The 16,136-nt window shown below is 36.6% G+C and overlaps 1 protein-coding gene across 6 annotated transcripts in view; it reads left to right on the plus strand.

Moving 5' to 3' along the window:
- The window catches only part of LOC150082241 (catenin beta-like), a 208,921-nt gene that overhangs the window by 174,054 nt on the left and 18,731 nt on the right, over positions 1-16,136 (plus strand). For all 6 annotated transcript variants that reach the window (XM_090379199.1, XM_090379196.1, XM_090379198.1 and 3 more), the window contains exons 15-16: positions 3,727-3,851; positions 15,843-15,972. In XM_090379199.1, the coding sequence (XP_090235325.1) occupies positions 3,727-3,851; positions 15,843-15,972 (255 nt within the window). The remainder of the gene's footprint in view (positions 1-3,726; positions 3,852-15,842; positions 15,973-16,136) is intronic.

Here is a 16,136-nt window from a genome sequence, read left to right on the forward strand (position 1 = left end):
ATAAGGCAGTGATTTGGAGAATAGTTGTCCCCATCAGTTCTCCCGAGAGCCATGGTACTACCACAGCTTGACCCCTTTGCTGCCCTGGTCTGAGTCATGATTTTTGTTCAGATTCAGTATAATTAAAAATATTACAGTAAACAAATATATCTAATGCTGTAATAACACTACACACCAGTTATGCTATGAAGTTTACATTACTAATTATACAGTGCAGACAAAAAAACTGCATCACCTTAAAAAAAAAAAGGAACATTTGTAGTGAAACATATAAGATATTGTTTGATTGCAGTTGTTTTGCTTGTCGCAAAGCAAAGATATTGCATCAGACGGTAATTGCAAGGTATTGCATCAGCCGTTTCTATAAAACGGCATTGGAAGGGTATACATGCTCATTAGTATCATGTTTTGCAGAGGTGTGAGCATGGCTCCACATGTTCAGTTGACACCAAGAAAAAAAGTGTAGCTGTTGCTCTGTACCAGGAAGGGCTTTCTACACGTGTTGTCACTGATAAAATAGGTGATGTGAAGAGAAGACCTGGATTAGGCCGTAAGAGAGTGATTACGCCTTCCCAAGATCGATATTTGAAACGTCTATGCCTTCATAATCACCTTGCTAGTGCTCCTGATCTAAAACTGGACTGTGAGATGGCCTCTGGTGTTGAAACAAGTGCACGAACTATCCAAAGATGGCTTTTGGAATGTGGTCTACATGCCCATCAGCCCAAGAAGAAACCTTTATTGACCCAACAAATGAGGAAGAAGCGACTTGCTTGGACTAAAACACTTGTTTCATGGACAAAAGAGCAATCGGACACCATCTTCTTTTCTGACGAATAAAAATTCAACCTGTAAGGCTCGGATGGGATATGTGAGAAGACAAATTGGAGCCATACCAATCCTGACTGCATAACACAAACTGTAAAGTTCCCCGCCGGTCAGATGGTCTGAGGATGCATAACAAGCAAAGGGGTGTGGCAAATTGTTTATTAACAGAACGGTGAATGCAGAAACCTACACTGCTATCTTGGAGGAGTGCCTGAAACCCATTATTAGGGATCACCACACAGACGTCCAAAACTGCATTTTTCAACAGGACTCAGTCCTTTGCCACACAGCAAAATTGGCAAGTTTTATGCTATTTAGATTTAATTATAAGTTTGTCTTCTTGTCTCACAAGGCTTAAAACATAATTACACCAATGTGTAATTTTGCCCCCTCGTTTTTCTCCTTTAAGGTGCAGTCATACCTCAGAAATGTTGGCATTAGTGTTGGACTGGCCCGGCAACAGTCCACATTTGAACCTATTGAAAATTGCTGGTACATAATGTCATCTAAAATTGCTCAGAAGAAGCCAACAAGTAAGATTCAGCTGCAGGAGAGCATTGTAAGGGTGTGGTACCACAAAATTGGGCAGCTGTATATCCAGAAGTTGATTAACTATGCCTGATCGTTGCAAGGCTGTAATTGTACCAAGAAATAATATTGAGGACTTATTTTGCTGATTTACAGTATATAATACTATTATGTTAACTTGTCATTTCAGTTTGTACACCTAAATGCAATAAAATGTGTTTGGTTGTCATGATTACCATTTGCATGATTTGTCACATTTCCATTAATTATGCATTTTACCCTTTGGGAAGATAGTTATGGCAGTTAGGTATATCAGGTGAAGTCTTTTTATTGGATTTCATTCACAGAGATATATATCCCATTTAACAAATGCATTTCAAACATTTCTGCAACCCGCAATGCAGCACAAAACATTATTTGCAAAATTCACAAGTGATGTAGTTTTTTTTTGTCCGCAACTGTATATAATTAAATTTGAATGTTCTTATCAATACATCAGTTATGCAGTGATAATGCTATCATGGTACCAAGTTTGCATTATATGTATTAGGCTATACATTTATGCTTGAAAATTATAAGTTAATTATAATATATATAACAAAATTATCCAACTAATTCCAGTGTAAGTTATTCAAACTTTAGAACTACCTATTTACCACAATTAAAATTAAATTCCCCCGCCACTCACTCTTTAACTATAACAATTGGTGGCAAGATTCAAACAATACAAATGTTCTACATATATTAAGTAGTAAACTACAAAATCTCTAGCTAAATTAAAAAAAAAATGAGTGTAACTAGGACTATAAAGTTACTTATAGAGTATGATTTAAAATGACAGTTATGTGAATAAAAAGGCAAAATTTTTCAATAACTTATCTGTTTCTTTTTGGATGTGAAAATTCTTTGTCTAATGTATGGATACTGAGTAATACACATATTTGAGTTTACTCTTGTTCAAGTCCACATGATCACTCAGTGTTCTTGTATTCTTCATCTTGTAACCCTTCTGATCTTATGTAGCTATTCTAGACAATAAACAGGAGGGCTACCAAGGCAACTTGTGGTAAAGTGAGGTTTATTTTGCTGTTGAGTAATAAGATCATTGCTTTTGCCAAAAAGTTTAAATTCTGCAGGCCACAAAATCAGATGAAAATAAGATGAGAACAAATTTTTAAGAGGCCAAAATATGTGCTCCAATCAAAAAAAAGTTTTGAAACTTTATTTACTACAAAAGAAGCAGTACAAGCAGAGGACCAATATGAAGAGTAAGCATGTGTATGTGGAGGTATTGCCATGTCCACTTACTGGTTCGAGAAACTAACAAACCAGTAATAATGAGGAGCACGTGTTGAAGTTCAGATGTGTCTTAAGCCTCCTATATCACAATTGATAACAAAAGCAGGACAGTGTGTGCATAAAATTTTTTGTGAAGAATTGAAGAATTACTCAAAATGTTAAGAATTATTTGAAACAAGCATCATTAAATGCATTATTAAACAAGCCTTGTGAAAAGGGCTGTTTTACCAGAGGATGAAGCATTTCCAAAACAGCTGAGAATCTGTTGAAGATAACCAACATTCAGATCATTCTTTAAATTCAAGCAGCAATGAAATATTTGCCCAAGTGCATGAAAAAAAATTGTTCTGATCAGAAATTAACCATCTGAGATAAAGCAAAATAGGGTTATCGAAATGTGAAAACAATGTTGCTTGCCTTTTTTTTTTTTTTTTTTTTTAAGATGCAGGGTATTGTGCATTATGAATTTGTTTAGAATGGTCAGACATTAAAATACTACCAGGCCTATCATAAAGAGATTCTGATTCAAGCGAAGGTGAAAAATGAGAAAACTTCATCAGCTGTTTGAAAATGGTGAATGGTTTTCTATCATGACAGTGTCTCCTACATACACTTCTCTCCATTCGAGAATTTTTTCTGCAAAAAACATCCTGTTATACTTTTATCTTCCATATTCACCTGACCTTGCCCCCATGTGATTTTTTTTTCTCTTCTCCAAACTCAAAAGGAAGCTGAAAGGAACAGAGTGCAATAATGGGTCTCAACTGGCTCCCAGTTATGCTTCAAGAAGTAGCAAGGAATGTTGGAACACTTACATATCATGGGGGGAGACTCCTAGTAATGGGCACAATCAAGAGATCATAATCAAAATAATCATTTGATTATTCATATCACTAGAAATTGCTTTGAAGAGACCACTTGTAAAAATGTTGTGCACCCTAATTTTTTTTAGAAAAATAGTCAACTTTTTGATCGCATCACAGCATTAGCTATATTTTAATTTCATATGTATATGCATGTGGTGTGCATGTACACAAGAAACATTTTATAAATATTTATTTAACTTTGCAGCGACATATGCAGCTGCTGTGTTATTCCGCATGTCTGAAGACAAACCTCAGGATTATAAGAAACGGTTATCTATGGAACTCACTAGCTCTCTCTTCAGGGATGATGCAGGACCGTGGAGTGGTATTGTAAGTGTGTCACTGAATCTCTCCTTTAAATTACTCTATTTGAAATATGTTTGTACATTACTACAATGGAAACTTGATTATCCTTTTCTAGATTAACTGTGCAGGGCTTTTTTTTGTTACAATGTTATCTAACTTTTTTGACTTGACAACAACATTTTTTTATTTGTTTCTTAGATGCTAGTGGATAGTTCAATGTTGGTTTCCATAAAGGGCAAAACAATAGAAATAACAGTATTTATTTCCATATTTATATGCATTTATAAAATAAATATACCATGAGTCCACATTGGCAGAACTTCTCCTCTTTATGACACCTCCGTAGCCAGGTGGGCAGGAGCAGCAGTGCGTAGCACATGCTTCTTGATTAGACCGGGGTTCAAGCCCATGACTACCAAATACGGAGGATGCGGAAAGGTCAGGGAATGACCACCTCATATCCCCAGAGCAATATGGCCTTAGTTGCTAATGCTCCTAAAAAACCAAATAACAAAAACATCTCCTCTTTACACATCATGCAATTGTTTTTATTGAAATGGCAGTCAAGTGTTAGATTTTGTTTCTGCTCTGTTTGGATCTTTTCATTATAAAATTTCAACTGAATGTAAATGTATTGTTTTATATTTAATAAAAAGAATGAATACATGCAAAGATTGTTTCAACAAGAAAGAAACAAAGAAAGACAGAAAAAAAAACGGCAATATCATATTATATCCTGTAAGTTAATTTTATTTTAATTATTTTTTTCTATGTAAAATTAAGTTACATACATAGATAAATTTTTCTTTAGATGGGATATGTAATCATGGTATACACAGTATTGTACATATATTCATGTATTTCTTGTAAATAAATTGTATTTTTCAATTAACCATGTTTTTTTAATAGCTAACATCTTATTCCCCATCTTCGACAGATAATTTTCTGGTAATCTTCAAGCTATCTAAAATTTAGAGGGTATGATTAAAGTTAAGTTTTCTTTTCCTTCACCTAGCCACATAATGCTTACTAATAGATAAACAACAGCTGCAGGCAGAGGTGCAAATGAACTAACAGTTACCTGGAAAGTAAGGTGTTGGGGATTTCAAAGCCTGCTGGTATGGGATCCTCATGAAACAAGCAAATGTAGTGACTTCTTAATTTATGCAAGGGTTATGTTCAAGAATGTCTCGCGCAATTTAAATTCACATGTATTGTAAATAATCACCAAAAAATGCGATAATAGGCATATGAGGGTCTAGCTAAGTTACCCCTACCGGTACATACCATTAATCTTTATTGATTTATTTTTTTTTTTTTTTACAGTAAGACAAAGTGTTTACCATAACTAACATATACAGCACAGTACAACACAAACAACAATTGAGAGAGAGATTGGGGTGGAGGGTGGTTGTAGGCAGATTGATGAGAGGGATCGTCATGGTCAGATGCCGTTCTGTCGGATTCAGACCAGATAGGTGGGGGTGTTATGTAGGAGGTAGAGGGTTCACTTGACTCTGCTCCCTTGGATGCTTGAAAAAGGAATCTGGAATTAGTTGCTTTGCACGTTGCTTTTTCTCACACAACAGCTCATAGTAGCAACCAAGTTCTAGCGTAACTTTACGTTGCACTTTAGAGCTTCGTTCAAGATTAGGGTCTTGTTGAGAGGAATCGTTATAGTCAGATTCGGACCAGATAGGCGGGGGTGTTACGATAACCTAGGTAGTAGCAGTAGTGGGATGTGATGCAAGAAAGCAAGTTTTGGCTGAGCTTATGCAGCATCAGCCAAAAAAAAAAAAAAAAAAAAATCACACCATTCCCTCCCAATGCCTGTCCAGTTCCTCCTTAAATTTATTTAACCTATCAACTTCCACAATGACAAATGGAAGTTTGTTCCAGCAATTAACCACCTGCTGGCTAAAGGCAAATTTCTACATCTGTCTTTTCTTAATTTGAATATATGTCCCCTTAGGTTCGTAATCTAAACAAGTGGAAGGATCCCATCAGAATTCAGCGTGCTCAACCCATTCAAGGCCTTATACACCTCAATCAGATCACCGTGCAGGTGCCTAGTCTCCAGCCACTGCAATTTGCAGATCTTAAGCCTCTCTTGGTAAGAGGATCCCTTCATTCCCCTCAACAATCTTGTTGCCCTTCTCTGTACACACTCAAGTAAATCTACATACTACCTAAAATGAGGCCTCCAGACCTGTACGCAGTACTCAAGGCATGGCCTGACCATTGCCTTATACAGAGGGACAATCACCTCCTCCCTGCTAGCAAAATTCCTATATATCATTGACAAAATCCCATGACCTGCCAAGGCAGCCTGTCTACATTGCTCAGAAAACTTCATATCTGACTGCACAATTACTCCCAGGTCTTTTTCATTTTCTACCACCTTAAGTGTAGTACCACACAGTTGGTGCGTTTCTCTGGGGTTACTTCTACCCATATGCAGTAATTTGCATTTGTCAAGGTTAAACTTCAGTTGCCACTTCTTAGCCCATCTGCCCAAATTATCTAGATCCTGTTACAGTAGCACACTGCCATTAATGTCATTAACAACCCTACTAACCTTTGTATCATCTTCAAACTTCGACACTAAGCCTGATATACCTTCATCAATATCATTGATAAATATACGAAACAACAGAGGACCCAACACCGAACCCTGTGGAACTCCACTAATAACATTAGTCCACGAAGAGCAGCACCCATTAATTACCACCCTCTGTCTTCTCCCACTCGACCATCCTTTTATCCATTGTAGCAACTTACCCTTAATACCATTCTGCTCCAATTTCTACAATAGCCTTCCATGCGCAACAGTGTCAAAAGCTTTCCTAAAATCCAAATATATGATATCAAAAGTTTTTTTGCATCCAGTTCCTTTGTAACCACATCATAATATCCTATCAAATTTGTCAGATAAGACTTTCCCTTAACAAACCCATGCTGTGTCTGAATTATTGCTGCAGTCTTGTCTAGATGATCCTGCAATGCATCTTTAACCAGTGACTCCATTATTTTATCCGGAACAGAAGTTAAACTAACTGGTCTGTAATTACTCGTGTCACCCTTCAATCCCCCTTTGTGAATTGGGGATACATTAGGTGGTGGAGGGTTCACTTTACTGCTCCCTTGGATGCTTGAAAAAGGAATCCAGAGTTAGTTGCTTTGCAGGTTGCCTCTTCTCACACAACTCATAGTAGCAACCAAGTTCTAGCATAACTTTACGTTGCACTTTAGAGCTTCGTTCAAGATTAGGGTCTTCATCAGCTAACAGATTTAGGCCTTCATCTATAAGATTTAATGCTTTCCATATTCCTTTCACTGTCAGGCTCCGTTCTTCTTCTTTAACCTCTGGGCTTTTGCTCGCTGCTGCTTCCTCCTCTTGAATGTGATGCTGCTCCAGTGCAAGCAGATCTTCATTTGACAATTCTTGATGATGAGACATCAGTTGCATCCACTTCAATGAACCCTATCGTTTTACTGAGTTTCATGCATTTGTCTTTAGTTTGTGCATAATCTTCATTGGTATCAGAGCCTTTGAAGGAGTTGCTGAGATCTGGTCATAACTTATGCCACGAACTTTGAATAGAATACAGTTATGTGGAACTTCACACAATGCAGCATCAATGAATTTTAAAGCATCTTTTATATCAAAGGCTCGCCAATATTGCTACATACTCATCTGTCCATAGTTGGTCTTGTCATTTAGATCAGCCAGAATGCACTTTAAATACTGAGCCTTAAAAGATTTAATCACATGTTAGTGCATAGGTTGGAGTACTGAGGTTGTATTTTCTGGGAAAAAAACAATCTTGATATTAGAACAGACATCAATACTGGGTGGATGACTTGTGGCATTAACAAGAATAAGTAAGATGAATGGAATTCCTTTTGCCTTGCAATATTCTAGTCATAACTGAGATCCAAGATAACTTCTGAAAATAAGAGCAGTCGTCCACCCTTTAGGGTTTGAGTACTACTACATGGATACGTATGCAACTTTTAAGGGCATGTGGGTTTTGATAGTGGTAAATGCACACAGGTTTTAGTTTGTAACCCTCCATATTAGACCAGATTATTAGACCCTCCATATCAGACCACATTAGGCCAGATTATATTATGACCCACCTAACATAAGTGCTAGCCGAACTTTCTCTACCTTAAAGCCAGGAGCAGTCTTTTCAGCAGTGGAAATATATGTGCGATCAGGCATTTTTTTCCCCCAATATAAACCTGTTTCGTCGAGGTTGAATATCTGTTTGGGTATGTACTCCCCCTCCGTAAATATGGTTGCTGTGTGTTATTTTAAGTTCGCGTAATTTAAACGCATGTAAAGTAAGAAGTCACTGTATATGGGCTCTATTAAGGTAACTAAGAATAAGAACCATGCATGTACACTTGTATGTATACTAATTCTAGGAGCAGAGTAAATAAATTTGATGAATTCTTAGTAACTGATTAAGTCATTAAATGCAGACATTGTAGGGATTAAGGGAGATGTGATGTCACTCATATAAGGAATGCAGAATTTGAATATGAGGAATACAGTGTGTATGGAAAGGATAGACAGGACAGGAAGGGGATGTATATGCTCTTAGTAGCAGCATAGTAAATCTAAGGCAGTACATCCAGTTGACATGGGTGGCCAGTGTAATGTTCAGTCAGTTTGGTGTGCCATAAGCATTGGGAAACAAAAATGAGTAACAGTGTGTTATAGGTCTAATGACTATAATAAGTATAGCAAACAACTAAACAGAGAAATAGTGGACCAGTAACTCAGAATGTCCTATAATAATGGGGGATTTTAACTTTCCAGATAATGACTGCAACTTGTGGGTTGATCACTGCAACACTAGTAAGATATTTGTGCATTTATTGTATAACTGTTTTCTACAGAAGCCTGTTACAGCTTCACCAGGAGAGAACAATATTTTCAATCAGCTTATCAGCAGTGATTCTTCATTCATTAAAAATTTGTAGAAAAAAGAACCACTAAATGGTAGTGAACATAGTATGTCAGCGTGGAATTTATTAAAGATGTAACTACCATTAAGAGTTAAAGGAAGGATTTTTTCTTTTGTAAAGGAGACTACAGTGGTCTCAGACAGTTCTTAAATTCTATACAATGAAACCAACTAATGATGTTACCAACAATAAATTCTAAATGGGCAGTGTTTAGGGAAATAATCAAAAAGCTACTAGGCTTTCAATATTAACTATGAAATACTGTTGAAATCTTAGACCTAAATGGATGTCAGGTGATACAGAAGCCAATACTAGATATACACTGAGTGATCACTGAATTATGACCATCCCTATGAAAACTGAATGCGACCTGTTGACCACGTGAGGTATGAGAATGCAGAGTTAGTCGACCTACGTAGCATAGATAAGGTGTCAGTGGTTCAGTAGGTAGTAAAATTCTGAGTGTGATGGGTAAAAGGAAGGATTTATAGGACTTTGATAAAGCACAGATTATGGGTGCTTGACGAGCTGGTGCCTCGATTTCCCAAACAACTGAACTGGTGGGGTGTTCGAGAGCCGCCATAGTTAAAGTGTACTAGGACTGGCATCAGACTGGTCAAACAACAACCTGATGGCAAAACTGCAAAGGTCAGCGAAAGGTTGAGGTTAGAAGTGAACACCAGATCCGACAACTCGTACAGGTGAACAGGCGCAGCACTACTGAAAAGTTGACTACCCAATACAACATGGGCCAACCCGGAACAATATCTGGCATGACCATGTGTCGCATGTATGGGCTATACCAGCCGACGACTCCTACGGCATCCTCTCCTAAACCAAGGTTCATCGGTGTAAGAGACTTGCCTGGTGCAAAGAGCGTGTTAGTTGGATGTTAGAAGACTGGAAGAAGAGGTGCTGGTCAGATGAGTCATGTTATTTACTTGTTGTGCAGGAATGGTTTGAGAAACACAGTTCTGACATCCGGAATATTGATTGGCCTCCGAACTCCCTCGATATCAATCCCAGAGAGCACTCGTGAGACACTGTGGAAAGGCATATCAGGCATCTCGATATACCAGTTACCTCCATACCTGCATTGCTGGCTGCATTACACACAGCTTGGTTGGCCATGCATCCTGAACACTTCCGACATCTTTTTGAATCAATGCCACGTCAGATAGCTGCTGTACTCAGGGCAAAAGGACAACCTATGAAGTATTAGGTAGGTGGTCATAATTCAGTGATCACTCAGTGTAAATTAGCCTGCAATAAAGTCACAGAGGTCAGGCAAGCCAAAGCAGATTATGAGAAGTGTCTGGCTAAGAATGCTAAAAAAAAGCAGCAAAGACTTCTTTACTTATGTAAACACTAGAAGGGAAGGGTTGAATCAGATTGGCTCTTGATGTCAATGGTTTAAGTGTTGATGATCCTGCTAAGGTTGCTGGTATTTTGTATATACATTAACACATGAGGAATTCTTTAGGGAAGGGGATGGCAGGAGTTTAATAAACTAACAGGCAGTTAGATGATTTATAGAGCTTCTTAATGTACTGTTGTATAATCGACTTAATAATGTAATTAGCTGTAAGAGCTTAATAGATGGTACTCACCTCAATTGATCTGCTTAGTTACATGGAGTTGAAGTGGAAATGAAATTTAAAATAAAGTTTAAAATAAGTTAAATTGAATGAATACGGAATTGTTAAAACCTCTAATTAAAATTTGCTCAAGGAAGTAGAAGTGCACTACCTCGTCCCTGGTTGTCATTTGAAAAAATTAATATGAAAGAAGTGAAGCCAATAGTCACAATGAGCAACTTTCGTGTTAAACGTCTTCGGTTGGCAATGACAGGAGAGAAAAAATCATGTATTTAAACAATTCCTATGTTCCCATAATGCATTTCATGACACATGGGAATCTTATGTGCGTAAGATTCCAGACTGGAGAAAGGTTGGTTGGTAGTTTTGTATTTAGAACGTTAAATTTAGTGTTATGGCAACACCATTCTATGACAAGTGCCTTGTGTTGGAAGATTTTGTAACTAGATCCTAATTTAATAATTGCAATGGCTGAATCGACTATGGGGTTGTGGTTGTGAGAATGTACATGTTGTGTATGTTTGGTGCTGGTTTGATTGGTTCTGAAGCTATTATGATGGCAATAAGTGCTTGTATTGGAAGTTTTTGTGGTGCCGTGTTTTGCGGTGGTGCTCCCGATATAGCATGCATTACAACTGGACTGACATTTAATTAAATATATTACATTGTTGATGTCACTTAATAGATATTCGTGTGTCTCTTTATATGTATTAAACATAGTCCCCAATTTATTGTATGAAGAAAATATTAATGTGATATCTGTGTTGGTGAACACTTGGTGAAACTGTCTGGCGAGACTGCTGTGGTAGGGTAGGGTAGGATAATGTGTGTGTTCTGTTTGGTGCTATGATTATGTGGGTTATTGACATTATTCCTTGCAACAGAAGTTGTGTGTTGGATTAGATGTAACGGGTATTTCCTGGCTGCGAATTTCTTTGTAAGATATTGTAATTCGGTGGATAAATCATCCTGCGAAGAACTGAACTTTATGGCATTGTAGATTTGATTGTAAAGAACGGACTTTTTTGTACTGAGTGGGTGATGTGATTCAAAATGCAAATATTTTTCTGTGTGTGTGTGTGTGTGTCTTTTCTATAGATTTTGGTTCCTAGCTTGGTGCCCATTTTATATATTGCGAGGTTAAGAAAGTTGATTTTATTGTCAGTTTCTGTTTCAAGGATGTATTTTAATCTTTCGTGTATTGTGTTGAATTTAATAAGGAGATTATCAATGGTGGCTCTGTTTCCTATTAATAATATGTCGCCTGCATACCGCATGTAGATTTTAATACCGTGAGGGAAGGGTTGGAGTACTTGGTTTTCAATCGCGGCTAAGTAGATTTCTGATAAAGGAGCTGAAATTCCTAAACCCATAGGGAGACCAAATATTTGCTTTTGAAAACGGAAGTGTCTAGCTTCAAGTAATATCGAGGTGAGTTCTAAAATGCTGTTGATGTTAAGAGAAGTGTGATTAGCTAAAGTGTTATCTGTCGTTAGGAGTTCACGTAAGGTCTGTAATGTAAAGGGTAAATGTACGTTGGTGTATAAAGAAACAACGTCGAAGGAGGCTAGGATGTCTTCTCTAGAAATTATAGCAGAGTTTATGTATTTGAAAGCTTGATTGGTGTTGCTGACCCTAAATTTTGAAAATCTCATAAGGGGTGATATGATTTTAATTAAAAAGGTGGATAGGTTGGTAAAAGCGGATTTGCTGAAAGAAACTATTGGTCATAGGGTGTGGCCAGGTTTGTGTAATTTAGTAATGCCGAACATGTGTGGAAGGAGGTTACTGCGTATGCCAATTTGTTGTAGTGTGTGTGGATTGATTTCTTTATCAGATCTTAATCTTCTCAAAATACCATCAAGTTTATTCTTTAATCTGGAGATGTTATATGTGTTGTCGATATTATAGGTATCTTGGTCGGAGAGGATTTGTTGCATTTTATTGATATAAACTCTTTTATCTAAAATTATGATAGTCTCCCTTTGTCGGTTTTTTGTACGATAATGTTTGGGTTTTTTCATAATTTATGTGTTTGATAATTGTTGTTTGGTCATATTGGGTTGGGGTACCAGTTGTGAATTAATAATGGTGTTGGTTTCATGCATAATTTGCCATTTGTCTGGGTGATTTTCCAATTTGGTTTGTAACTCAATGATGCAGTCTTTAATGGAATAATGATGATCGCTTATTGCAAAGTTAAACCCATATTCTAACCCTGATAATTCAGCAGCGGAAAATGATTGTGATGAAATATTAACGGTGGAAGTTTGTGGGGGGGGGGTTGTGCGAGTGCGTTCCATTTTTTTAAATGTCTTTGTTTCACGACATAGTGCTGCATTAATGCGTGCGTTGTTAAAGTTAACGAACTCTGACCATGTTTGGGATGACATCTCTTTTTTAAGTCTAAATCTGAGGTGGTGTATTTGATGTAAAAAATGGTATTTTTTATGAAATCGTTTGTGTAATTCTTCCCGAACGATGCCGATGAACGTTTGATGTATGATTTGAGGGTATCTTTTACAAGTATTTTTGGTAAAAATACGGCGAATCTAGGAATTACATTGTGGGTGAATTATGTTGTGAAATATGAAGTTTGTTTGTGAAGTATTTAATAAGTATTTTGGAATAGTGTGATTTGTATTTAGCATGTCCAAATCCATTAGGGAATAGGAAGAGAAGGATAGGCCGTGCAGATGAGGTGTGGTGGTAATCTTTAAAATATCTCATAGTTTGACACTTAGATGATTTATAGAGCTTCTTAATGTACCGTTGTATAATTGACTTAATAATGTAAATAGCAATAAGAGCTTAATAGACGGTACTCACCTCAATAATTGATCTGCTTAGTTACATGGAGTTATAAAGAGACACACGAATAGCCAATAAGTGACATCAACAATGTAATATATTTAATTAAATGTCAATCCGGTTGTAACGCATGCTATATCGGGAGCACCACCACAAAATATAGCACCACAAAAACTTCCAATACACGCGCTTATTACCATTATAATAGCTTCAGAACCATCAAACCAGCACCGAACTTACACAACATGTACATTCTCACAACCCCCTAGTCGATTCAGCCACTGCAATTATAAATGAGGATCGAGTTACAAAATCTTCCAACACGAGGCACTTGTCATAGAATGGTGTCATCATAACACTAAATTTGGCACCTCCGTAGCCAGGTGGGAAGGAGCAGCAGTGCATAGCACACACTTCTTGATTAGACCGGGGTTCGAGCCCATCACCACCAAATACGGAGGATGCGGAAAGGTCAGGAAATGACCACTGCATATTCCCGGAGCAATATGGACTTAGTTGCTAATGCTCCTAAAAACCAAATAACAAACAACAAACAAACACTAAATTTAACATTCTAAATACGAAACTACCAACCAACTTTTCTCTGGTCTGGAATCTTACGCACATAAGATTCCCACATGTCACGAAATGCACTATGGGAACATAGGAATTCTTTAAATACACGATTTCTTTCTCTCCTGTCATTGCCAACCAAAGACGATTAACACGAAAGTCGCTCGTTGTGACTATTGGCTTCACTTGTTTCATATTAATTTTTTTCAAATGACAACCAGGGACGAGGTAGTGCACTTCTACTTCCTTGAGCAAATTTTAATTACATGTTTTAACAATTCCGTATTCATTCAGTTTAACTTATTTTAAAGTTTATTTTAAACTTCGTTTTAAACTTCATTTCCACTTCAACTCCATGTAACTAAGCAGATCAATTGAGGTTAGTACCGTCTATTAAGCTCTTATTGCTATTTACATTACTAACAGGGAGGTAAATGATTTGGTCATAACTGAGAGAAAAGTGGAAGAAAAATTGTTGAAGCTAAAGTATTTGCAGACCTGTTAGCTTAATTCTGTTTCAGTGAAAATAATGGAGTTACTGGTTAAAGAAGTGATGCAGGACCCTCTAGCCAGGATTGCAGTTATATTTCAGTCAATCATGATTTTTGTTAAGGGGTAATCTTGTGTAACTGATTTGATTGGATACTATGATGCAGTAGCAGCAAAATAATTTTGATATCATATTCTTGGATTTCAGGAAAGCTTTTGAAAGCTACTTTTGATACTGTTATACATAAAAGACTGCTGTACAAATTGGAGCAGTGTGGCATTAAAGGCAAGTTGAGTGAGAGAAGACAGAGTGGAACACTTCTCTTTGTAGACTAATGTTATTAGCGGAGTTTCTCAGGGGTTCAGTGCTCAGCCCATTGTTGTTTCCTGTATTTAGTAATGGTATTGATGAAGGTTTATCAAGCTTAATGTCTAAGTTTACAAATGATATAAAAGGTTGGCAGGGTGGTTAATGAAAGTGATCAAGGTATGTTGCAGTAGGGGAGGTCCCTATGGACCTCCCCTACTGCAACATACCTTGGACCTCCTTGTTGCAACAAATTTTTTTCTATTTCTTTTTGCAGTAGGGGAGGTCCATTGGTTGGGAAATGGGTATTGAATTTTAATGTTGACAAATGCAAGGTACTGTATATAGGTAGTAGTAACCCTAGACTAATGTGCCAACTGTGTGGTGCTACACTCAGGGTAGCAGGAAATGAAAAAAGACGTGGGGTAATTGTGAATTCAGGTTTGAAGCTCTGGAGTAGTGCATTATTACTGGTAGCTGTTTTTTGAAAATATAATTTCATGACCAAAGTGGATTTTCTTAGCAAATTTTTGTTTCCCATTTCATGAGACCATAGTGCAAAAAATGGTTAATTTCTCACAGATTTTTTTTTTCATATGTTGCTAGAAAAATATAAAATTTCATGTTCTTAATTGCAGTTAGTTATTTATTTATTTTTAATTGTAAAATCATGCCATTATTTTTTATTAAAATTACTGTGATATGTTCAGAAGGATAGATGATAGTATAAACATAAAAGAATAAATAGAAACAACTAATCTAGCTTGCTTATGAAGAGCTATTTACTGTCAATCCATTCTCCATGGAATTAAGAGCAGTAGAATTAAGTTTCTATAAACATTGGTTAATCAGTGTCATGTGATAACAGAAAAAAAGGTATAAAAGTGCTTCCACTTTCCTGACATGGCATGAATAAATTGATTGCTTTTTGTTGTTTCTTTAGGTTCTGCCTCTCAGACTAACCAAAAACAAAGTCATGGTTTTTGACTGCATGCACTTTTTTGCAGTCAATATCTTAACATTACTTACTGTATAGTTAAAGAAATTGTGTTACAAAAATAAATATCATAGTTTAACTTTAAAAAGCTCTCAGCTAGCTAAGATTATTCTTTCTTTATGTTTAGATTATTTTTTTTAATCAAAGAATAAGTGAAACTTTAATGATGTAGAAGTATTTTTTGAAATTTGTAAGAAACTATAAGAAATAGTTTACATACAACTTTAATATAACAATTTATATATAACATTTGTTTGTAGCCTGCTGATATGGATATTAACATGCTTGCTGCAGAAGAGGCTTACCATGATCCAATATACCAAGGTAGTCAGGGGCCTCCAAGTGTACATCCTCCTGGCCCTCCACGGCATAATCCATATTCCCAACAAGGTATATTAACACTTTTATAAGTATTGCTGTTAAAAGGTGTTGCTTTATCTTTATTACTGTTGTCAGTTAAGCCTAAATTTAATTTTATTGTAGTATTGGAGTCAGTCATTGTTGATAGATAACATTTACATTGTACAGTAAACATTTTTCCATGTATATGCATA

The sequence above is a fragment of the Mastigoproctus giganteus genome, chromosome 8 (genome assembly GCF_048544385.1).
Source record: "Mastigoproctus giganteus isolate SK-2022 chromosome 8, ASM4854438v1, whole genome shotgun sequence".
Classification (NCBI taxonomy): Eukaryota; Metazoa; Arthropoda; class Arachnida; order Uropygi; family Thelyphonidae; genus Mastigoproctus; species Mastigoproctus giganteus.